At 45.7% G+C, this 26,296-nt stretch overlaps 1 protein-coding gene across 4 annotated transcripts in view; it reads right to left on the bottom strand.

Moving 5' to 3' along the window:
• SMAP1 (small ArfGAP 1) overlaps positions 1 to 26,296 on the bottom strand; it is a 158,603-nt gene that overhangs the window by 5,083 nt on the left and 127,224 nt on the right. For all 4 annotated transcript variants that reach the window (XM_043889749.1, XM_043889751.1, XM_043889750.1 and 1 more), the window contains 2 exons: positions 21,454 to 21,544; positions 5,252 to 5,379 (listed from right to left, as the gene is read on the bottom strand). In XM_043889749.1, the coding sequence (XP_043745684.1) occupies positions 5,252 to 5,379; positions 21,454 to 21,544 (219 nt within the window). The remainder of the gene's footprint in view (positions 1 to 5,251; positions 5,380 to 21,453; positions 21,545 to 26,296) is intronic.

Genomic DNA, 26,296 nt, shown 5'->3' with positions numbered 1-26,296 from the left:
CACAACATTAGAATGTTTCCAGACTATCCAGAAATGAGGAACAGCAAAAGTGCAACCACCTACACTCTCCCTGACACTTTGCATTCTGCTATGGACAGGGATTCAGTACAAATAAATACAAATATACATGTAAACATTTAACACAAAACAAAGATTTTCACTTAATCTCCTATATCTTACACACACATGCTATTACACAGCCACAACTGATACCTCATTTTAATGATCTATATGGTCATTAAATAATCACACTTGTACATAACAAATTGACTTAGATACGAAGTTTCAAAGAAATCTATGAAGGCTAGTAAAAAGTGGGTAAGTCTTCTCAAATTATAAAATAACGTGAGCAGCAAATAGAAGTTAAATCATATCTATGATTTGGCTTGAATTTTTTAAAAATCAAACATTTAATGTCTTCGCTAAAAAAACCTTCCAATAAATTAGAATCCTAGCATTATGCTCACAAGCTAACTTAAGGAGAACAATATTTTGAATCTATAACAAATTAAGCAAGAATTTTAAGATAGAAAAAGAAAAGCCACATATCTTTGCAAAAGATCTGAAATGTGTAAGAAATGAGACATGATGGGATTCAAATGTAACAGTGGGCTTGAATCAAATACATCTGCAGCGCCAATGCAGCAGAAGGCAGGGCTGAGAGCGTGGGTCTCACGGCTCCCACAGGCCCTGGACTATCACTCCACCTTCCCACGCTCTCCCCGGGGGTCTGGGGAGAGCAGCGGCCTCACAGCTGAGCCTGGGGAGCACACGGCGTGCTCTGCACGATGGCGGCGTCTGCTGTTCATGGTGCCAGGTAACAGATCACTGAGTGATCTTCCCTCCTGGTTTCTGTTTCTGCTTCAAAGGAATGGGCAACCTTTAGAATGAAGAACATTTCTACAGCTATAGCAGATTGCAAGAGGGTCCCGCAATGACCGATTTTGTCATCTCTCCGGGAAAAAAAGTTTTTTCAAAAGCAACATCATGATATTTTTATGAACCTAATCTAATCCACTAGATTTTCCACTTTAGTTTCTGTTCAATCTGAAAACCTGCCCCAAACCCTGAAGTCTGTTCCCCAAGGAGGGCATACACACGTATGAGAACACCCAAAGTGCCGGGGAGGCCACGGCTGCGTCTCACACCAGGGCAGGCTCCTGCTGTGGGCAGATGCTTCTTCTGGTGAACGCCTGCCTCCGTGTGCACACGGGCTGGGCACGGCCACAGCAGGCAGCCTGGCTAGTAAGCCTTCCCCCGCTGTCTGCTTGAGGGGCTCCACGAGCCGGCACGGCCACGCCAAAGCAAAGGAGGACAAGGCTGCCCGTCAGCGCGCACTCCTGGAGGCCGCAGGACCCCAGCCAAAGGCTCTCTGGATCTGGGGCGAAGCCAAACCACAGTCCTGGGTCCAGACGCTGTGGGGACGTGTATATTACAGACAGGACAGGTGAGGGGCGGCCTCCACAGGTCTCCTCTGGGGACACTGGAATGACTCCCCTCAACCTGCAGTACTCGTGGACTCTCGGGTCAGCTGAGGGCTCCCAGCCCCTCGGGGAAGCCCCCACAGCCAGATGGAGAGCCGACGGGAACAGAGCCCAGCGCATACTCACAGGAGGGAAATTGAGCAGATTTTGTACCACACTCGGAAAAGCAGGACCCACAAAATTAGGAGACTACGTACAGCGTGTGCATAAAACATGTGCTTGAATTCACCCCTCCTCCCCTGATTTTTAAAGACATCATTTTGAAACCATGTCTGGATTAGTCTTCACATGTAGTTTGGAGGGAAGATGATTCTGCTAATCAAAGTATTTTAGAGGACTCAATAAAATAGACATAACTTTGGTCCAAAACCAGTATTCCAGAAAAAGAATTAGGTGTGGTTTTAACAAACCACCCTGCTTCCTCCAGCTACAGAGGCAGGCGGCCTGAGCCTGAAGGCCAGGGCAACCCCGGGCAGAGGGGAGCGGTGCCCGCAGCTGGGCTCACGCCGCCGAGGCAAGAGCCTGCTCCGGCCCGCACCTGCTCTGACTCTGGACGGGGCCTCGGCCGGGAGGGGCAAGGCAGCTCTCACCCGCCGAGCACGCTAGACCAAAAGAAAGTACTTTTCGTGCTTGCACTGTCACATATCCCAAACATGTCTTTCTACAGCTACAGTATTAGCACTAGACAGTGTTTTGCTACCACACACATACCCACGCCTGTGCACACTCACAAGGTGATTAACGTTACCTGGAGCAATACCAGCAACACTCAGCTCCTCCCTTCCTGTGTGGGGGAAGGGAGGAGGTGGGACAAAGCCATAAAATAAAGCTATTTTTTCTGAAAATAAACAGTAATGCTGCACTTAAAACTAATGATTCCTAAGAAATCTATTTGCTCAATTCTAGTGTTAATTATACAATGACTATCACAATGATAATATATGTAACAAAAACATATGTCATTAGTCTTCTTAATAAGACATGAGTTCTTCCTTGGTAAAACTTTCCATCCAATTCCCATTTGGCTCAGGTTTTCTAGAGAAAGGGAAATATTTTACTTCAAAAATTGTGCTGTACTAAAACAAGCTAGTTGCTTATTGTAAATTTAAAATATTAAATTGTATGCTTAAAAGTAACCCATGTTCCTGAAAGTTTACATATTTCACCTTACAGAAAACACTGCATGGTATCATTTATATGTGGAGTCTTTAAAATAAAAAAGAAAGGCAAACCCATAGAAACAGAGAATGGTGGTTGTCAGGGGATGTGGCAGGGAAGGAAATACAAGGGAACAAATTTATAGTCATAAGATCAATGAGACCTGAGGATCTAACGCATAACATGGCTATAGTTGATTATACTGTACTGAATAAATGAAATTTGATGAGAGTAGATTTTAGGGATTTTCACCAAAATTAAATTTGTAAGATGAAGGATGAGTTAAGTTGGTGGCAGGCATCTTTTCAATTACACTTTAATAAAGCTGAAAAAAACATTTAAAGTATTTAACAACTTGTAATTCTAAAAAAAAGATGTGACTGACAAAGAATTAAATGTTCAAAATATACAAACATCTCAATATAAAAAAAAACAAACAACCCAATTAAAAAAAATGGGCAGAAGATCTAAATAGGCATTTTTACAAAGACATACAGATGGCTAAAAAGCACATGAAAAAAATGCTCAATATAACTAATTATTAAGAGAAATGCACATCAAAACTACAGTGAAGTATCACCTCACTCCAGTCAAAATGGTCATCATCAAAAAGCCTACAAACAATACATGCTGCAGAGGATGCAAAGAAAAGGGAACGCTCCTACACTGCTGGGGCTTCCCAGGTGGCTCAGTGGTAAAGAATCTCCCTGACAAGCAGGAGAGGCGGGTTCAGCCTCTAGGTTGGGAAGACCCCCTGGAGAAGGAAATGGCAACTCACTCCAGTTTCTTGCCTGAGAAATCCTATGGACAGAGGCGCCTGGCAAGCTACAGTCCACGGGGTTACAAAGAGTTGGACACGACTTAGTGACTAAACCACCACCATCGTCTACACAGTTAACAGGAACGTAAACTGCAGCCACTATGGAGAACAGTATGGAGGCTCCTTTAAAAACTAAATATAGAACTACCACATGATCCAGCAAACCCACTCCTGTGCATATATCCAGAGAAAACCACCATTAGAAAACATACATGCACTCCAATGTTCAATGCAGCACTATTTACAATAGCCAGGACACGGGAGCAACTTACACATCCATCAGCAGATGAATGGATAAAGATGTGGTACATATAAACAATGGAGTATTTGTTGTTGCTTAGTTGCTAAGTGATGTCCACCTCTTTCGCAACCCCATGGACCACAGCTTGCCAGGTTCTTCTGTCCATGGGATTTCTAAGGCAAGACTACTGGAGTGGGTTGCTATTTCCTTCTCCAGGGGAGTTTCCTGACAGGGATCAAACCGGCCTCTCCTTCATTGGCAGGTGGATTCTTTACCACCAAGTCACCAGGGAGGCCCAATGGAATATTACTCAGCCTTTAAAAAGAATGAAATAATGTCAACGGCAGCAGCATGGATAGACCTAGAGATTATCATACCAAGTGAAGTAAGTCAGACAGAGAAAGAAAATACCATATGATACCACTTATGTGCGGAATAAGTTTATTCCACATGAAATTATAAGAAATAAGTTCATTTACAAAACAGAAACTTATTTACAAAACAGAAACAGACTCACAGACATAGAAAACAAACTTATGGTCACAAAAAGGGAAAGAGAGGGGGAGGGATAAATTAGGGGTTTGGGATTAACACACACACACTACTATGTATAAAACAGACAAACATCTAGGACCTACTGTATAGCATGGGGAACTATACTCAACATTTTATAATAACCTATAAGGAAAAGGAATCTGAAAAAGAACATGTATGTGTAATTGAATCACTCTGCCATAAACCTGAAACTAACACAGCATTGTAAATCAACTATACTTTAATTTTTTTAAAAAAAAGAATAAAGGCAAAAAAAAGAAAAAAAAAAAGAAATTCCATGTAATGTTAAGAAGGTAAGTCAAAATTTCTTAATCACTGATACTTTTTAAAAATCTTGATCACAGATGTTGTCTTCTAATTAATTTTTTAAAAATCATCAAAATAAAAAAGGAAGATTTGCTACAAAATCACTTATTTGTCTTCATTAAAAAAAGAATAGTAGTATTGAGTTTGCTAGAATTTCTTGTTCTGGATTTTCCTCCACCAGTGAACACAAATGAACTTATTTACAAAACAGAAGGAAACACTGTCCGGGCTGGACCGACAAGAGCACAAAAAAAAGGAACTGGCTTCTAGTACATGTCCACATACCCACAGTTCAAAAACCTCTCACGGAAGTACTCTGTGGATCACAGGCAAGGCTGAAATAGTTAGGCTTTTCCCACTTATTCATTCTAAACTATGTTTGCCTAAAAAGAGTTAACAAACTTCAGACGCTGACTACTTAGGCTTTGTGAGTCACAGAGTATCTACTACTACCGAGCTGAAAATACTCAACTTGCTTCTCCTGTGGAAAGCAGCCACAAACCATGCGTAAGTGAAAGGAGTGGCTGTGCTCCAAGCACACTTTGTCTGCAAAAACAAGCTGCAGGCTTAGCTTGCCAGCTCCTGGCCTGAAGATCAGGAGGCTTTCAAATCTCAAACAACTCAAAATGGAAACTTTCCAAAAAGGAAATATACAGAGATCCTGTAAAAGCACACACTCACACATACCTGAGCTGGGGGCATGACAGTTGCAGGTAAGGGGTTGGAGATCATCGGTCCAAAGATGTCCAGGTCATCGTTCAGGGCTGGCCCCGCGACTGCGCTCCCATTGGTCACTGGCGCCTCGGCAGGCCCATCTGAAAAGAACACAGAGTCTCGTCCTAAAGGTTCTAGAACCTCTTCAAGTACCTGCAACAGGGCATTATTCTAAAACTTAACTTATGGTTAAAAGAAAAGTTCAGAAAGTTAACAACAAAATAAGTATGCCCTCCTTTAAAAAAACAAACAATACGTATGTGTACATATATATACACACATATATACACATATATACACACATATACACGCAATCCCCTATATACACACTCCCCTATATACACGCTCCCCTCTTACCCAGGCTCTACCCTCTTTCCCAAAGAAACCACTTTCAGTTTTGTTCTCAAACAAACAGCCTTTACCCACTGGTTTCTAGATATGTATGCAAACCAGTTTTTCACCAGTGGTACTAGACTATTCACACTTTTCTGTGTCCTGATGCTTCCTTACATGTAAGGTGCTGTTCTAAGTACTTTACACATATTAATTCATCTAATCCCCATAACCATATGGGGACTGGATGAGACAGACCCACATTTTAGGGAAGAGGCTAAGCTGGGATTTGACACCACGTTCCTACAAATGCTGCCTCTTCATAAATGCACACGTGTGTGTTTCCAATAGCATTTCATATCACGTTTACCTAACCTTGGAAGTAAATATTAATAACTTTAAATGTCTGAGATGTTAAAATTTAAAGTTACATAGGGATACAAAGAAAACAAACGTACCCTACAAACTGATTCTGTAGGAAGTATCCCCAAAACACTGAAATAAATCCTTTCTTTATGGAGACATGGTGACCTTCTGCAATGGGGGCAGCGGGCCTCTGGGCGGCGCCAACACTCCAGATCAGCCCCTGCTCCCCATGGCGGCCCAGAATTTACAAGGTGTTAAGCGGAGTACGGGTGGGATGCAGTGCAGAGTGCTGTGTGGTTTCAGGGAGTGGGGCTCGGCACGGCCCAGTCCTCTGTGGGCACGACCTCAAGGAACAGCTCAGAACATCACAACTCCATCTCGGGGACTTACATCCCAATCGAGCTTCCACTTTAACAGTTTCCAATCTCATTTTTGAAAAGAAGTCCTTTCCATCAGAGGGGATTGGAATGAAACAGTAGAAAGTCAAGAGATACCTGGAGTAACAGGCAAATTTGGCCTTGGAGTACAGAATGAAGCAGGGCAAAGGCTAACAGAGAGTTTTGCCAAGAGAACGCACTGGTCATAGCAAACACCCTCTTCCAACAACACAAGAGATGACTCTACACATGGACATCACCAGATGGTCAACACCAAAATCAGATTGATTATATTCTTTGAGGCCAAAGATGGAGAAGCTCTATACAGTCAGCAAAAACAAGACCTAGAACTGACTGTGGCTCAAACCATGAACTCCTTATTGCCAAATTCAGACTGAAATTGAAGAAATTAGGGGAAAACACCAGGCCGTTAACGTATAACCTAAATCAAACCCCTTATGATCGTACACTGGTCAAGGGATCTGATTTGATAGAGTGCCTGAAGAATTATGGACAGAGGTTCATGATATTATACAGGGGGTGGTGATCAAAACCATGTCCAGGAAAAAGGCAAAATGGCTGTCTGAGGAGGCCTTACAAACAGCGAAGAAAAGAAGAGAAGTAAAAGGCAAAGGAGAAAAGGAAAGATATACCCATCTGAATGCAGAGTTCCAATGAACAGCAAGGAGACGTTAAGAAAGGCTTCTTCAGTGAACAACGCAGAGACAGAGGAAATGGGAAACAGAATGGGCAAGACTAGAGATCTCTTCAAGAAAATGAGAGATACCAAGGGAACATTTCAAACAAAGATGAGTACAATAAAGGACAGAAATGATATGGACCTAACAGAAACATAAGATATTAAGAAGAAGCGGCAAGAATACACAGAAGAACTATACAAAAAAGATCTTAATGACCCAGATAATCACAATGGTGTGATCACTAAACCTAGAAACAGACATCCTAGAATGCAAAGTCAAGTGGGCCTTTGGAAACATCACTACAAACAAAGCTAGTGGAGGTGATGGAACTCCACCTGAGCTATTTCAAATCCTAAGAGATGATGCTGTGCAAGTGCTGCACTCAATATTCCAAAGCCAACAAATACGGAAAACTCAGCAGTGGCCACAGGACTAGAAAAGGTCAGTTTTCATTTCAATCCCAAAGAAAAGCAATGTCAAAGAATGCTCAAACTACCACACAATTGCACTCATTTCACATGCAAACAAAGTAATGCTCAAAATTCTCCAAGCCAGGCTTCAACAGTACATGAACCGAGAACTTCCAGATGTTCAAGCTGGATTTAGAAAAGGCAGAGGAACCACGGATCAAATTGGATCAAATTGCCAACCACTGGATCATAGAAAAATCAAGAGAATTCCAGAAAAACATCTACTTCTGATTCATTCACTACGCTAAAGCCTTTGTGTGGATCACAACAAGTTGTAAAAAATTCTTAAAGAGATGGGAATACCAGACCACCTTACCTGCCTCCTGTGAAACCTGTATGCAGGTCAAGAAGCAACAGTTAGAACTGGACATGGAACAGCAGACTGGTTCCAAACTGAGAAAGGAGTACATCAAGGCTGTATAATGTTACCCTGCTTGTTTAACTTTGATATGCAGAGTACAGCATGAGAAATGCCAGGCTGGAAGAAGCACCAGCTGGAATCAAGACTGCCAGGAGAAATATCAATAACCTTAAATACAGAGATGACACCACCCTTATGGCAGAACATAAAGAGGAACTAAAGAGCCTCTTGACGAAGGTGAAAGAGGAAAGTGAAAAAGTTGGCTTAAAATTCAACATTTTAAAAACTAAGATCATGGCATCTGGTCCCATCACTTCATGGCAAATAAATGGGGAAATAATGCAAACAGTGATAGACTTTATTTTCTTGGGCTCTAAAATCACTGCAGATGGTGACTGTAGCCACAAAATTAAAAGACGCTTGCTCCTTGGAAGAAAGGCTATGACCAACCTAGACACCACATTAAAAAGCAGAGACATGAGTTACTGCCAACAAAGATAGGTCTAGTCAAAGCTATGGTTTTCCCAGTATTCATGTAGAAATGTGAGAGTTGGACTCTAAAGAAACCTGAGCGCCAAAGAATTGATGCTTTTGTACTGGGGTGTTGGAGTAGACTCCGGAGAGTCCCTTGGACAGCAAGGAGATCCATCCAGTCCATCCTAAAGGAAGCCAGTCCTGAATATTCATTGGAAGGACTGACATTGAAGCTGAAACTCCAATACTTTGGCCACCTGATACGATGAACTGACTCATTAAAAAAGACCCTGATGCTGGGAAAGATTGAAGGCAGGAGGAGAAGGGGACGACAGAGGATGAGATGGTTGGCTGGCATCACCGACTCAATGGACACAAGTTTGAGTAAGCTCCGGGAGTTGGTGATGGACAGGGGAGCCTCGTGTGCTGCGGTCAACGAGGTCACAGTGAGTTGGACAAAACCGAGCAACTGAACAGCAACAACAACCTCATTTGATCTCTCTGATGAACCACACGTCTCAAAGGCACACAGGCATCTTCTAAAAGCTCTTCAAAATGAGGTGGATGGAGGTCTTGTATAGAGTGGGACTTCAAATATCTGGCAAATTTAATGGAAGATCTACCACATACTCTTGAGAGTCCCTTGGACTGCAAGGAGATCCAACCAGCCCATCCTAAAGGAGATCAGTCCTGGGTGTTCATTGGAAGGACTGATGCTGAAGCTGAAACTCCAATACTTTGGCCACCTCATGCGAAGAGTGGACTCACTAGAAAAGTCCCTGATGCTGGGAGGGATTGGGGGCAGGAGGAGAAAGGAACGACAGAAGATGAGATGGCTGGATGGCATCACCGACTCGATGGGCATGAGTTTGAGTAAACTCCGCAAGTTGGTGATGGACAGGGAGGCCTGGCGTGCTGCGATTCATGGGGTCGAAAAGAGTTGGACATGACTGAGAGACTGAACTGAACTCAACTACCACATACTGGATATTTCTATCACAACCCACAGGAACTCATAGATTTCTTCTCTTTCTTGAAGTTTAACTATGGAAATCAGTATCTTTTATTTCCCTGTTTAAGCTTCAGGGAAACAACTCATCATTAATTTCAAGGAATAAACAGTCACAATAATCTTTACTACTTAATTTGTAAAACTGTGTGTGAAAACCATGAAAGGTTAGTTCGGAAGAGACCAACTGCAATTATTTCTCAATCATTTTCAGTGATATCACATTATCAGAGCAATAAGAAAGAAATATTCAGGGCATACATGTTTATGTGTTACACATGTTAGATCTCTATGAAGCACTATGGACAATTTAAAGGTCAAGCAATAAAACAATGCACAGACTGTACTACTAATTTATAATATACATAAAATTCAAACATGATTTACGCATGAAAGTAATAATTCCCATTTCTAACTCATTCAAAAGAGCAACATTCAGTCTGAAACTAGACCTCTTTAAAGAGCTACTGTATGTTTCCCAGCCCATTACCTGATGCGCAGCACATCAGACAGTACACACAGATAGCGCAGTAAATGAACCAGAAGTGACGTGTTTTAGAAAGACAGCGTTTCCTAGATTAAAAACAGAAGCGAAAGAACACGTTCTCTGCGGCATCCACAGCTCAGTAACGGAACGCAAAGGACACACCGCCACGAGTCAGTGGTGTCTGCAGAGCTGAGCACAGGGAGGCAGCCTCATCAGGCACGCTCACTCTGTCACGCCAACAAGGAAGCACCGCATCAGCAGGAAACAGGACCACATCACACGCAACTTAAACTCACACACAGGAGCACATGTCCTCCAAAACAAACCACGACCAAGAGGAAGAAAAGTAAAAAAAAGAAAAGAAAAAACCGACAAGTTGAGCCTAAATAACTACTCCCAGTTTTTCAGTTAAAATTTGTTGTTGTTTCAAGTAACAGCAAACACTAACAATCAGGAAAAATTTATATTTCAAAATCTTAAGTGTAAGAAAATACTATTAACATTATTATTACTATTATTATTATTTTTGGTGAATCCAGAGAAATGTTGTCAACTGACTTTTTGCCACAGAACATGTCAGTTAACTTACACAGCACCAGTAAGCTCAGGATGTGATATGTTAGAACAAAGACGTTCATCTACTACAGGCAAATAATCTATTTTCACTCTTTTATAAACTGTACATCTTTCAGAAATTTTAAATCTGTTTGCAGCAGCACATTATATGCCACTTAAGGATACTAAGTTACTCATACTTTGAAGGCTAAACCCTGATCAGAACTTAGCGATATATTATCTACTCTGTAAAATGACACGTGGCACTTCACTTGGTTTTCACCTTTCACAGCCTTAGGGCCACATACGTGACTAATAAAAGTTAAGAGCCAGCACTCAGTGCAGAGTTCGCTTTGTGCCAAGCCTGAAAGAATACAAATACACACACGTACACTTGTTCAATCTTTATTATAATGCTGTGAAAGATCTACTAAAACTACCCTCATTTACAGATGGCAAAAAGAGTTAAACTTGTCCAGTATCACAAAGCTACAACAAAGTCTCAGATTGTAATCTTAAATTCAGTTTTTACTATAAGAGTGACATCTTCCTGTCAAAGATGCAAACCACACAAAAATAAAAGTTCCCTTCCACACATGATAGTCATGGTTGCACAAAAATGTGGAAGAATTTAAAGCTACGAAAACTTAAAACCGATTAAAATGGTAAATTGTAATGTGTATTTCACCCAATAAAAAATTCCTATCATTCATTTTCTATGCTTATAAGCATGAGTAAAAATATGCTTAGAATAATGTATATACAGTGAGAGTTTTCTTAAATAAAATTGTGTTATGTATGCGTGGGTGGGACAGGCAGACTGCATTTGATGAAACTGCATGGACCTAGAGTAACCTGCAGCTTCAATCCTCCAACAGTGGCATGGAGGCAGCTTGCAGACCAGAACCATTACAGACACAGAGCGGTACCAGGCACAGTCCTGACCCCAACGTGGGCAGGGCTCGCTTCCTCCAGTCACCAGCACGCCTTCTGCTTCCACCACTGCACTGGAGGACAGATGCATTCTCTCCTTCCATTAAGTACGTGTGTGCTCAGTCCTCAGTCGTGTCTGACTCTTTGTGACCCCAGGGACTGTAGCCTGCCAGGCTCCTCTGTCCATGGGATTTCCCAGGCAAGAATACAGAGGGGGTGCCATTTCCTCCTCTCGGGGATCTTCCCGACCCAGGAATCGAACCCATTTCTCCTGCACTGCAGGCGGATTCTTTACTACTGAACCACCAGGGAAGCCTTTTATATATAAACTGGCCTTTGGAAATCTCAGAAAGGCATTCAACACAAAAAAAACAAAGTGGGGCTTTGTTTGTAATCAGCTCCCGCAGCTAGTGAAGGGGCCATGAAAGTCAACTTACGCGAGCCCAGGGGAATTTGGGATCCTTTAGAATGAGGCGGTGGAAGCATCTGCTTAGGGACCGTGGTCTCTGTGGCAAGACTGATACCTGTGTCAAGTGACTGGGCTCCACAAACCTAAGGTGAAGAACTCTCCCAGGCCTGTGTCCCGCCTCACAGAGAACATGCAACAAACCTGTCCTCTCCTCTCTCTCCTGAAGTCTCCTCTCCATAGGACCCTCTAACATGATGGATTAAAACCCCCATCAATTCTCCTTGTTACTAAAAAGCCAAGCATTCACAGAACTGTTGAAAAACAAATCCTTTTAACTTAAATGAAAATATCTCAACCTTGCAAAATCAGTAAACAAAATCCCAGCGTATTTCCCCACTGAATTTCAATGATGGTTAATTTGACTTACCACATTTGGCTTGCTAAACACATTCTCTACAAAGAATTCTCAAATCACCTCAAAACTTTTATTTTTTACTACAGGATAAGGTTTTTTTTTTACCTGTTTTTTTCCTCCATATTTTAAGCTATGTGATTGAAGTACCTCTGTTAATAGTTTCCTGATAGGAAGTTGGTTAAAATTTCATCTGTTAATAGATCATTTAGATAATATAATATATGGGTTTTCTGTCGGTTTTTCAGCACAGCAGATGGGGATTTTGTAACAAAGGCTTGTTACATGGCAATAGGGTAATGATAAAATTGCAGTTTATCGTTTCATGTTAATAATTTGAAGACTGGAGAAAATGTTCAAGATTAAAATGATGCTCAACCTTTAAAAACCACTTCTACTTTTTATTTTCAGTATTTAAAAAGAACAACTGAAGACTATATTACCATCATTATAAACATGACCTGTTCCGTAACCTTTTTGAGAGTATTCACATGCTATCACTTCTGTCTGTATAAAGGATGGGAAGGGCTTGCCTTCATTACCTCCAGTTTCAGAAATGCAGGGTCCAGAGATTAAAGACTTGGGGTCAATTCTCTAGTGAAACAGCAAAATCTGGACTAGAACCAAGTCTTCCGACCCCAGGACTAGTGAGGCTCTTTTCTTTAAGCTGCGTTTCACAGAAGTCATGCAGTTACAACTGTATTATAACTACAAAGAAACCATCTAAACTGTGAACATTAGAAACCAGCTTTGAGCTTATAATTACCTGTACTGTTAAGCACTGAGATAACTAGCTCAGAAACTGCTGCACAGCAGAGCCTCAGCGCGCCGTCTCTCCCTGCTCTGACCTCCACCAAGCCCGGCATCTCGCCGGTGCACAGTGCGGGGGCAGGCGGCGTGGCCACAGCGGTGCCGGGCGGTGGGCGGACACAGGCAGCCCCGCCGCAGGCACTGAGGCCCAACGTGGCCTCTTCGCCAAGCGCCCACCAGCAGCACAGGCTTTGCGGGTTAAAGGAAAGCTCAGAGGCCACAAAAGCCACAGAACATCAAGGTGTTAAAAAAGCTTTTCAGATAAATATTTTAAAATTTAGAAAGAACGAGTCTTACTCAAATTAAATGGTTTAAATACTGTAAATCGGAATAATTTAAGAAAAATAATTAAATTCACATCAGTTACATCTGGTGCGTACAGATATGTGCACACACACCCAGACAAATGGAAAACTCTCCCTTTCCAGCGAGGAGGCGACCAAACACTGTGTGTGTGTGTGTGTGCGTGTGTGTGCGTGTGTGTGTGTAAGCCGTGTGTGTATGTAGAAGCCATGTGTGTGTAGAAGCCGTGTGTATGTATGTAGAAGCCATGTGTGTGTGTGTAGAAGCCACATGTGTGTGTGCATGTGTGTGTGCAGAAGCCGTCTGTGCAAACAGCGTGTCAGGACTGGCCCCTGCGCAGGCACTGGGCTCCCTGCTGGGGAGGAGCAGTGCTGCTCCATCAACACGCAGAAACAGTGGCTGGTGGACAATGAACGTAATGGAAGCTCCGAGGACAAGGAAAGCCTGAGGCAGAGGGAAGAAGCTTAGCTGGGACAACCTCATAAAGAACGATAATGAAGGACCAAGGACCCCTTGAAGAGGCCATGAGCAGTAACAGAGAAGCAGCTCCAGTCTGAAAGGCAGGGCATCAAATTTACAATCAGCCGCCGGCGGGTAACTGTTCTTTCTCCTTTACCTTAAGATTTCAGACTAATGTTGGTAGACGACAGTTTCTACTGCACATGTTCCAGAAATTGAAAAGAAAGGTTAAACGTCTGAGCTAAAGAAAGCAAGTTGTTAAAAATCAGTGCTGCAGCTCACATGAACAGGTCTGCCCAGCACGCAAATATGACAGCCTTGTGAAGGCCATTTCTACTAACGAGAAACCCTCGAGGCAGCTGTCTATCAGCCTTGGGTATATCAGAACTCACCTGACACCAAAAATCCAAGTGAGTAATGGTAAACAAAGCACTTAAAACAATCTTTAGTGCCTTCTTCTTGGTCTATTCCAAGTGCCTTTGAATGATATTGTATATAAACTAAAAGGAAATAAGAATATAACACTTTGGATTTTAACAATATTTTTAACACTAACATTCTTAAGTTCTATTGCCAGGTACTCTGATCACGCTTTATATGAAGTGTCTGAGTTAAATCCTCACATCACCTCCAGTGAGTTTAACACAGTAAGACGGGTTTCAACACACCTCTGCTGGTATAGCTGGAAACCTCCACTGCTCTCAGCCTTCTGAGCAGCTTCTGCTGGCTCCCCCACACAGAAGCAGTGCCCCTCGCTTGTCCCAGGTTAAACCAGCTCTTGGGGCAGCTGTCCCACCTCCCAAGAAGAGGGTACCAAGGGTGAGGCTGGCCTCGCTGCCCAGCAGGGCACAGTCCCAGCTTCCTGCTGAGCCCAAGAGATCCAGGCCCCTCTCCCCCTGCCCCCCACCACCGCAGCCACTCCACCTGGCTGGCGGGCCAGACCGACCCCCGCCTCCTCCCCAGGCCAGGCACCGTCCTAACGCTGCGTGCAGTCTGTGGCGGCAGCTGAACACCCTGAACACGCTCCCCCGGCACCGTGCCCACAGCCGAGTGCCCCCATCCACCCTCTGCCCTCTCAGAGACTGGGGCTGCCTCCTTAAAGCAGATGCTCAACAAAGGATGGATGAAATGCTTTCCAAACACACAGTACAAGAATGTTTCTTGGTTACAGTGGGTAAAACTGTTAGGGGAAGCACACTGACTGAAACCCCCCACCCTGGCCAGGCACCATAGTAACCATTTCCATGAGCTGTTTTATGACAGGAGGTCCTGGCAAGGAACATGGAACTAATAAGCCTCCGCCAACCGGAAGAGTTCGGGAAAGGTCAAAAGGAGACACCACCTGTCAGACCACCTCCCAGAATCCTTCTCTCTGGCGTCCATCTTGGCTGACCAGGGCGTGCACCACCAGGAAGGACTCAGAGTCAGAATGATTGGCTAAAGACAACCCTGAAACTAATCCCATCACCATAAAACCCGAGACTGTGAGCCATGTGGCAGAGCTGCTCTCCTGGGTTCCCTTCCCTCCTGCTCTCCACCTGGGTGCCCTTTCCCAATAAAATCTCTTGCTTTGTTAGCACATGTGTCTCCTTGGACAATTCATTTCCAAGTGTTAGACAAGAGACCAGTTTCAGGCCCTGGAAGGGGTCCCCCTTCCTACAACACAATGCTAGGCAGGCAGGTGATCCTACTTCTGTTGGGAGAAGAAGGAAACAATGACTCAGAGGGTGAAAGTCCCGGCAGTATGGCTACAAAGCCCTCTCGGTCCCCATCCTACTCAACCACGCCATGTTTGGCCCTGGCTGATCCTTCCTCCCTGGGGACCTGCTGTGAGTCCACGTATTCCTGAAGACCCTGCAGCCCTGCAAGGGAGACCTCTGCAGCTCCTCCTGGTCTCCCTGCTGCAGCCCCACACACCGCGGGCCTCCACGCAGCGTCTGCGCTGGCTGAAATGCCCTCCCTGGCTTTCTCTCTCCAGGCCACCACGGCAGTGAGGTCACACTTCTCCCTCTAAATCAGAACTGCGTCCTCAGAACACTCTGCCCGTGGCCCAGAGCACTGCCGCAGTCACAGTGCTGCGCATACACGCGCGCACACACGCACACGCCTGCTCACGTCTCAGGCAGCCTCCTCACCGACCCCACTCCCCTCTCCCACAGCTCTGCTCCGAGTACCTCCCTGACGGGACCGCTGAGCAAGTTGCAGATGGGCTTTAAATCACAGGACTCTTTATAAAGGGGAGGCCCGAGGACCCAGTTGTCTGGGGGTCGTTGGTCTTTCCCAGCTGCCACTCACTCTAAACATGACCCCAGAACACAAGAGGTTTTGCCTGACCTCACTGTGCACAGCATGAAAAACTCATCTGCCTCTGACTAGCAAGAGAAGGCCTGAATTGAGGAAACTACCGTGCCAGTGTGGACTTGAGCATTACGCCAGGTTTCACACTGCACTTTCACAGCCAGCACTCTCCCAGTCCCACTATTCCCTGAGCAACGCTGCTCTGTCTTCTCGTTTCTAGATTGCACGCGTATGCACCCCCAACTTGTACAACTAGACACACACAGAGCCGCATTCTCTGGAATTGACCAGAGTTCTATGAACTCGCCTGTGCTCAATAAACATTAACTGAATTCATCCTTTACCTGTGTCAGTGGCATTAGCTGGTCACAATCTATTTGCACAAATAATAAAAAAAAAAAAAGTCAAAAAGAGTTGTATGAGATTTGTTATATTACTAATTTAGCACAGGCAGCTAAGAACATGTTAAGTGAGTGATGCTATGTTTTTCCTTACTGTTCCTGACTGAGTGTGAACACTTAGTCTTGAGCACACCCTTGGACACTGAAAACTGCCAACCCTAATTCTTCACTGGTAACTACTGAGGCATCACCCTAGGGAGGAGCGAGTCTGAAGCAGAAACGGATTAAAGAAGGCTCCTTCCATGAGGTATACTGAGACACTCTCCTTAGTGGCAAACTCCTTAAAGCTTTATAAATCTTCATATTACTCAAAGAACCCTTTTTATTTTCCACGCAAGAAACCACTTAAAGCTTTTTCCTTAATAAAAATGTTACTTAGCATTCCTCTGGATTTAAACACACTTGGCTTCATGAAATGAAATAAACTCCCATGCGTGTTACTTTGTAAACTCAAGTCATAAATGCTCATTTGAAGCATATTAATTTTCAGGCTTCAAATTGTTCTCAAAAGTTGAAAAAAAGATGACTTAGAGTTAACTGAAGCCGTTTATTTTTCAGTTAATTTTTCTTCCTGCTAAGTAGGGTTTCGCAGGTGGCACTGGTGGTAAGAACCCATCTGCCAATGCAGGAGACCTAAGAGATGCAGGTTAGATCCCTGGATTGGGAAGATCTTCTGGAGGAGGGCACGGCAACCCACACCAGAGTTCTTGCCTGGAGAATCCCATGGACAGAGGAGCCTGGCGGGCTGCATTCCATGGGGGTCACAAAGAGTCAGACATGACTGAACTGACTTAGCATGCACACACTGCCAACTAGGTGGCCTTTAGGCTAATCTTCTCACCTGACCGAGAGGCCTCACAGCTGGTGTGACCCCTCCTACTGCGTCTGCCCCTCCAGTTCTGAGCTCCGCTTGCTGCGAGCCCGGGCAGCCTGCCCAAGGCCCCACAGACACGCTCGTCCTGCCCCGCAAACATCACTGTGCCTTGTGTCACGCTGCCCACTCAGTCACGCTCTGGACGATGACCAGGGAGCGGTTCCTGTGTTCCCTTGCCGGGTGAAGGCCCCAGAGCCCACGCACAGTCCAGGCACCACCTCCAACTCCAGGGTCCCCCGTCCCCGACGGTCCCACGCAGCCCCGCGCCCAACGGCCTGCGGCGGAGCCTCCTGCCCGGGAGCGGGGCCGGCCGAGGACACGTCTGCGGGAAGACGGAGCTGAAGCCAGCAGGCCACGCTTCACCCGCAGCCACAGGCCTGCCACGCCTTATGGCTGGAGCGGGTGCTCACCCTGAAGACTGCTCTCAGACGAGACCTTCTAGAAAAAGAAGTCCGAGGCCGTCCTAACCAGTTGCTAAGCAGTCTGTCGGCTTTTGTCACATGAAAGCCAAGTCGTCGCCAACAGAGCCCAGAAGCCGCGCACAGCGCGGCTCCCAGTCCTGGAGGAGTCCCACACGCAGAGGACGGGCAAGCGGCACCCCGGCGGCAGGAGCTGGTGTCAGCTCTGCGCTCAGGCGGCAGGGACACGGTCTAGTCAAGCAGCTGGGCTGGTTGGGCTGGCCCTCGCCAAGAGGGGCCTAAGACCTGGCTATTTCTAGGAGCAGAGGGCAGTAATAACCAAGTACCGACCCCACTTCTAACACTAGACAGTAAGGCACAGAGTAAACGGCACTCCTACCAGCTCCTGATCATGCAGTCGTTCTTGCAGGCACAGCCAGCCGCACAAAGGCCCCTCCTGGCTATCTTTAGCGTCCAGCAGAGCCCGGCTCCCTCACCATCCACGCTCTTGCCAACAGCGACATGCCCACCACGGGGGTGAGCGGAGTAGCTGCCCCAGAGACTGTAAGGCCTGCAAAGCCAAAAACAGCTAATCCCTTTCAGAAAAACATTGCTGACTCTTGCTAGAAAGCACAGAGAGAGTATTTTATGACTTTGGGATGGGAGTAGATCAGGAAAGGGGAGCTGAGGAAAACAGGTTTATCTCGAGCCACTGGCCTGAAACAAAAAGGTTCGCTAAAGGACCATTTAAATGGGAAGTTCATATTTCTAAAAACTTATCTTGACTATCATCCTGTGTGAGACGACGTGACCCCAAATACACACAGAACCCCGGGATTCCCGGCCCTCCGTGGCTGTGTACCTGCACTAACCCTGCGGGGCTTTTCTCCGCCTTTTCTGCAAACGTGCAATGTGAAGGCCATCTCTGCCCTCACCCACATGGCCCGCCGACTTTTCTGAGAGGCCATAAAGCGGACTGCATGCACCTGCTGACCCTGCGCCAGCCCACCTCCACCTGCGGGGAACCAGAGCGCCACGCTTACCCACGAGAGGCTGCTGCTCCGTCCTCATTCGGGAGCACTGTTCTCTCAAAGCCAGAGTCTCTTCCAAAAGAACTTAGGGGACTGGTAACTAGCAGGAGCAGAGCTGTATGTGCTCTGCGTGAGGCACCAGGCTTCCCGCTGCTACCACTTCATCGGCAAGACCCCTAATCCCTCTTTCTGACCCCATCACCTGCCCGGCCACCTGCAGAACTCTTCCAGCACAGAGCTAGAATCATCAGTCAGCAGCAAATCCCCCTGATATGTCCTCACCCTCTCCTTCGAGCAGTCCCACACCCTCCTACTGTAAGCAAAGCTTGGCTCTCCCCTCAGGACACAGTTTCCTGAAGCTCTCCCACCACTGAAACAGGCTCACAGAGCCCTGATGAGACCCAGCCACGGCTGACCTCACAGAGCCCGATGCCAGAAGAGGGGAGCCGCAGTCTGAAAGGCCCACGACCCAGGGACTCTGAGACCGGGCAGAGGAAGACAGGGACACAGTGAGGAGACACGCTCTGCGGCTGTGACCAGCTGGAAGGCAGGAAGCGCAGCAGGTGACGCTCCACAAAGACAGCTCAGTGTTTCTGAGGCCAGAGGTCAAACGCCAGGAGAGGGACCATGCAGCATCACCATGGCGACAGCTGGATACCTGGGGCCAGTCTGCCATCTATCTCCCAGATCACCTCCCACCACCGTGCCCAGCCACTGGAGACCTCACGAGAGTAACTCTGCTTGTCCCAAGGGAGCAGGCTGCCTGTTCTACAAAGTCACTCCCAAAGGGAAACATCCTACACTGTTCTCTGGTCAGCAAACCCTACTGTCTCCTTCTTTAAAACAGGTCCAGAGCCGGCTACTTCTTATACCTCCCACGCCACCGCCCCCTCCGCCACTGCCCCCCAGCTCTGTTACTGGTGCCCCTGCCCCTACGGCAGCCTCGCCTCACTACACCTGACTCTTAACACAGCCGCTATGAGAAGTCCTGAAAAACCAGGTCAGGGGAGATGCTACTTTGCTCGAATCCCTGCAATGCATTTCCAGGACACTCCAAGCAGACGCCAAAGTCCTGTCGCAGTGGACCTGCCTCCCTGTGGCCCCGTATCCCAGGCCTCCCACGCTCCGGTCTCACCCATGCGGGGGCAGGGCTGCTGCGGGGCCACCACACCCACCTGCCAGGGAGCCCCGGCTTCCTGAGGTCCTCACGCCAGCGGTATCTCAGGGAGCCCCCAGCACCCCCAGCCCTATTTAAATCACCACCACTCCTCTTTCTTTCGGCAACAGCACTTAGCAACATGACCCACACCACAGCTGGCGTCACTATTTCATCACTGCCGCCGCAGAGAGAACGAAGGCTCCCAGGGCCCAGGCCTTCTCACCTGCCCTCCTTCACAGCTCTCCCCTTAGCGTCCAGGCGCCTGGACACCAGCAGACGCTGTGTGCAGGGCTGTGTGCAGGGCTGTGGGCCACTGAGTCTGTGAGCGTGAAAGTCAGGCCGGGCTCGGGCTAGCATTCCAGGTTATGAACCGGTAACGAGGCAGCAGCCCGGAGGGGAGACGCTGCGTGAAGACGACGCATGCAGTCTCAGCAGGATCTGTTCTCACTTTGGTGATACGTCTTTTTTCCCCCTTTCTTTCATTTAGGGGAAAGGAAGTAAAATACGTAAATTAAGAGAACTTGTATTCAACATAATTCTATTTAGAGCGCCTGGACTGAGCCCTATTTTCAGGGCTCATAAAATCATAGTTATTTTTTTATGTTTCTAATACATACCTCTTACTTTTACCACCACAGAAGATTTTCATCAATAGGGAGTTTGTTTACATGATATACCAACTTCAAAGAAATGACTAAAACATTCAATTTTAATTCTTAAAACAGAAAGCAATCTTCTGAGTAAGAATAAAAATCAATTTTTAGAGAAGTTTTATGAAGTTCAACTCCATCCTTCAACTATTTTTTACTGTTTTCCTTTAGCCGTTAATCTTTCTCTAAGCTAAAAAGAGTTTTTTCTAAATTAATTACTGCAGAAGGCTCAGATAAAAATAACTATTTTATCAAGCTACTTTAGAACAAAGAGGAGAGGCACTTAAGAAGAGCTGACATTTGCAGATAAGGACAATACAAGCACCCCTTGAACGGAAGCCTGTTTACCTGCCAGGCAGACAACACCTATCTGTCAGCCCCGAGAACAAAAATGACATTAAACCGAGCACTTCTTACTGTCATCACACACATAACGTGAACCTAGCCACTAGATCGAAGCGTAAGACGTGTTGCTTCAGTTATCCAAAATAAAAGCTTTCTTTAAAACAGCACCTTACAATAAGGCTACACCAGAATTATTTGCTAAGGGATCCCCTCCAACCCCGCAAAAAGCTAAATAAAGAGAAGAGGGGTGGGAGCAGAGGCAACCTACTCCTCGTTTCAGTGCTGAGACAGCAGGCCCACCAAGCCTTGGAGACCGCTCTGGCAGCTCCTCTCTCCCCAGGAGCTCAGCACCCACGTTTCCGTGAAGGCACTGCTGACAGATGCCAGCTCCCTTATGAAGATTTCCCTTTCCGTGGGAACACAGCAAACTAACCACACCGTGTTCACGTTCAGCTAGCAGGTCCCTTGGGCACACTGCCGGTAAAGCCGTTCTAGTGAATGCGAGTCAGGGTTTCGGCTGTCTCAAGGCTCTAACAGTGATGTGCGCTCTCATCACTTACCGAGTCCCAGAAGGTCAACGGTGGGCTCTGCAGCTTTCTGAGGGCTGGCACTCTTTTTAGGTTCCAACTGCTGATCTTCTTTCTTCTGCAGCTTTGAAGTAAATAATCAGATTTATTATTTTCTTTCAAATAAATGGAACAAGGCTGTTAAGCCTCATTCAGGCATACTTTTGATAAAGTTAATATAATGTAGCATATGAAGCATAGTATGATAAACCTAGAGCATCTATTATCATAAACAGGTAAACATAATCACTCAACTTGAAATGATAAGCTGGACATATTAGGACCCCAAGATAGTAAAAACAGAACTGTAATCTTAATGTACTGGTCTTAAGCATCTAAGCCCTTTCCGTGAACGTCCCACACTTCGTAGAAGCTCCTGCTCCCTGTGCCGCCGGGCGGGCCCCGGAGCCTGAGGACAGGGCACATCCCCCTTCCCCAGGCTGCCAGCACAGGCGGGCACCCCCGGCCCTACCGGGATCCAGCTGACGCGCGGGGCAGCAATCACTCTACCGAGCCCCGCAGACATGCCGCTGCTCACAAACCGAAGGTCTGCGGCAACCTGCATGCAGCACTTGTCCTGCAAATGCTCACTTTGTGTCTCTGTGTTGCAAACATTTCATCACTATTACATTTGTTATGGTGCTCTGTGATCAGCGACCTTTGATGCTACCCTGGAAATGTTTTGGGGTGCCGTGAACCACACCCACATAAGGCAGCAAACAATCAATAAACGTGTGTGCTGACTGCTCCAGAAATCGACGGCTCCCCATCCCCTCCCTCACCTCGGGCCTCCTTGTTCCCTGAAACGCAGCAAGACTGAAACCAGGCTGGTTAGTAACCCTACAGGGGTGTCCAGGTGCTCAAGGAGAGGAACAGTCGCACGTCCCTCACTTTAAATTAAAAGCAACAAATGATTAAGCTCAGTGAGGAAGGAACAGTAAAAGCCAAGACAGGTCGAGTAGGGCTTCTGTACCAAACAGCCAAGTTGTGAACGTAAAACAAAAAGTGTTACTCCAGTGAACACACGCGTGATAAGAAAACAGATATAGTCTTAGTGCTGATACAGAGAAAGCTTTAGTGGCCTGAACAGAAGATCAAACCAGCTACACGGTTCCTTTAAGCTCCCTTCAACCTTAGAAAGCTGAGAGGGGTAAAGAAGCTTCCGAAGCTGAAGCGGGCAGAGGCTGGCCGGTGAGATGCTGAGGACAGGGGTCGCCTCCACAATGCAGGAGTGCGAGGTGAAGCAGCAAGTGCTGACATGGCGGCTACAGAAAGGGACCCAGAGCTCGCAGAGACAGTGCATGAAGGCGGCAACACGGACAACAGATTTTAAGGCAGATGACACAGTCTTCAATCGGAAGAAGACGCCATCTAGGACTTTCACAGCTAGAGATGGGAAGTCACTGCCTGGCTGGAAAGCTTCAAAAGTCAGGCTGACTCTCCTGTTAGGGGCTAATACAGCTGTTGGCTTAAAAGCTGAATGCCCGTTTACCATTCAAAAATCCTGGAACCCTTAAATTATGCTCAATCTATGCTGCCTGAGCCCTGTTAAGTGGGACAAATGGACTGCATGACAGAATATCTCATAGATGGTGTTTCTTCCTCTGTTGAATCTGAAAGTCACTTGAAAAGGATTTGCCATTCTAGATGCTATCAAGAACATTCGTGATTCGTAAGAAGAGGCCCAAATATCAACATTAACAGGAGTCTGGAAGAAGCTGGTTCCAACCCCCATGGATGTCTTTGAAGGGTTCAAGACTTCATAAAGGAAGGAACTGCAGACGCGATAGCAACTGCATAAGAACTGAAACTACAAGTGGCGCCTGAAGATGTAACCACAATGCTACAATCTCAGGGTAAACCCTCGCAGATGAGGAGCTGCTTCTTACGGATGAGCAGACAGCTGTTTCTCTGGATGGAATTCACTTCTGGTGAGGATGCCGTGAAGATCAGTGAATGGTAACACAGGATTCAGAATATGACATAAACTTAGTTGACAAACTGCGCTGACGAAGCGTCAGCACGTCGTACTCTCACTGCGGGCGGAGGGTCTCACCTCCCTGCTGCTGACTGCTGACTGATCGGGGTGGTGGCTGTTGAAAGCTGGAGCGGTTGTGGCAATTTCTTAAAATAAGACAGATGATGACGTCTGCCACATCTACTGACTCTTCCTTCACAGTTTCTCTGCGGCATATGATGGCGGTTCAATGGAACTGTTTTAGAACTTGGAGTCATATTTCTAACTGCAGGCTGATTCTCTGTAACCCCTCTCCCAGCACTCTTCATCTGCTCACCCCACCCTTGCCTCCGGCAACCTCCAACCTGTCCTCGTGTCCAGGAGCTTCCAACACCAGGGAGGCTACACATACCCTTCCCTCCCTGACTTACCTTACTGGGCATCATGCCCTCACAGGCCATCCATATCGTTACAAATGCTGACACTTCCTTCCTTTTCATGGCTGAGTAATATTCCACTGAATATACCACCTACCTCTCTTAAGCCAAAAAAATAAAACATTCATTCAATCACTCATTCATTTCTCAAACCACTCTCCTACAAGATCACTTCTTCAATTACCTAAAGAACTCATAGCTTAGTTGTTACATGAGTTCGTTGCTTGTTAGCTATACAAATATATAAATTTCTAAGAACATGTATCTCCCCTTACTTGTTTTTGGTCACTACTGTCTCTCTCAGAAAATTTTTTTTAATTAACTAGCATACCATAACAGATATCAATTCTTTATTAACCTTCTCAAACACATAATTATTGGCCTGTTAACTATATATAATTCTCAGAAACTTAACATAACCCATTTCACATTCTCTTTTTCAACCTCCAACACAGGTTAAGACATACCCTGCTTATTAGCAAAATAATTTCAAAGAAAGCACACTCTACAGTAACAAAATAAGCCATTCTTTTCAACTGAATACTTAAACTGCTATACGTTCCTTCTCTGTTTTTGTTTTTTAACTGGACAACCTGTGTTACTACAAACACTTCAGTCTGGAAGGGAACTGGGGACTGAATGGCCACAAGCACACAGACATCAAATCCTCCAGGGGCAGGCCTTCCCTGGTCACAGCCCTGGCTGTGATGCTTTAGGTATTATATCTACAAGTATCATGTGTTTGCTGTTACTGTTAGTCCCAAGTCGTGTCTGTCTTTGCATCCCCATGGACTGAAGCCCGCCAAGCTCCTCTGTCCATGACTTTTCAGGCAAGAATACTGAAGTGGGTTGCCATTTCCTCCTCCAGCGGATCTTTCCCCCAGGGACTGAGCCCGTGTTTCCTTTGTTTCCTGCACTGGAGGCAGATTTTTTACCTGCTAAACCATCAGGGATGTAAAACTGAGATATGCGAAATACAGCTACCATATAAAGTACAGTTTCTTAAAGCCAAATTTTAGAAGACCTAGAAGGAAAATGCTATTGTCTCGTTAGAATTTGGGGCTGGCAAAGAACACAGTGTAAGAATAGTAAGTTAAGAGCTTGACAAGCACATTTTTCCTCATGAACTGTCTCCCTGTTGATATTCTACACTCAGCTTAAACATGTCAAGCAGTATGTACAGAAGCATTCCACTTCGAATTCTCCTGCATATCACGTATAGAATTTGCCTTTTAATAAATGAAGAATGAAGCTGGCTGTCGAAGAATAAAATTAGGCAATCTATAATTTATTAAACAAATTTTCCTGATAAACAAGAACACAGGTTTACTTAGACAAAGCAATTTTATAAAATGTAATTTCCTTAGATTCATATTGAGCAAATGTCTCATTCAAATGATTAAAATCTGTATTAGCAGAGGAATCTGTATTCACAAAGGCTTCACCAGGCCAATCTTTTGTAACTCATAAAACTACACCACAGAAGGTAACTGAATCAAAACCAAGTAGTTTCTAACTCCTACATTTACCACCATTTCTACCCTATTAAATAACAGAAATAAGAGCTCAGCCTCTAGAAGGTGATTCACTCTTCTTAGCTGACCAATTAACGTAAATAATAGTGTTAATACATAAGAATAGGGAAGCTATACAACTTTTTAAGGTCTAGATGTAATTATTAGAATTTTTCTTTAAAAACTATTATCTCCGATTATGCCTTAACTAGTTTGTCTATAATCAATTTCCTTTCACATTCACAGACTCATAAAGGTAGTTGAGACAAAACACACTGTTTACCTCTCTCATATTAAAGTGATACAAAGGCAGCGGTATTTACATTGCGGTCTGCAGGGAAGACAGGAAAGCGTGTAACAAGTAGGGACTGAAAGGCACCCGAGGAAGAAAACCAAGTGTGGGAGAGACAGAGGAGCTGCCCGCCTAACCCGGAGGTCAGGGGTATGGAGGTGACCAAAGGCGAGACTCAACACGCAAGTGGGGCCACGCTGTGCGAGGACCTGAACAGCCCCCTAGAGCGAGGAACTAGATGAATTTTCAAGGTGAGCTGCAAAATCAAAGCTACTCCTCCTGGGGTGGTGCGCCAGGCACACGAGCGGCCCTGCAAAAGGAGAAGGCGACCACCGCCACCTCGGGCGTGGGGTGGGCGGCCAGGACACAGACAGACCAACGCCCGGGAAGACAGACCCGAACCTGCCACCTCCCCACAGCCTGAAACCTGAACACTCCCTAACAAGCTGCTCGACAACACGCCGCTCCCAGAACACTCTCTCATCTCGGGGCCTTATGAAATCCCAACGGCGGGATTTAAGCTTTACTTCAATTTTTAGTAAAAATGTATGAATGATGAGCTACTCAAAGCTGTTGGGTTGTATGCCACTCCAAAGCAGACTCAGAATTCAGACCATGTCATCCATGCTGTTCACAC

This window comes from Cervus elaphus, chromosome 28 (genome assembly GCF_910594005.1).
Source record: "Cervus elaphus chromosome 28, mCerEla1.1, whole genome shotgun sequence".
NCBI lineage: Eukaryota > Metazoa > Chordata > Mammalia > Artiodactyla > Cervidae > Cervus > Cervus elaphus.
The sequence above is the reverse complement of the archived record's forward strand: the minus strand, read 5'-3'. Positions and strand labels throughout refer to the sequence as shown.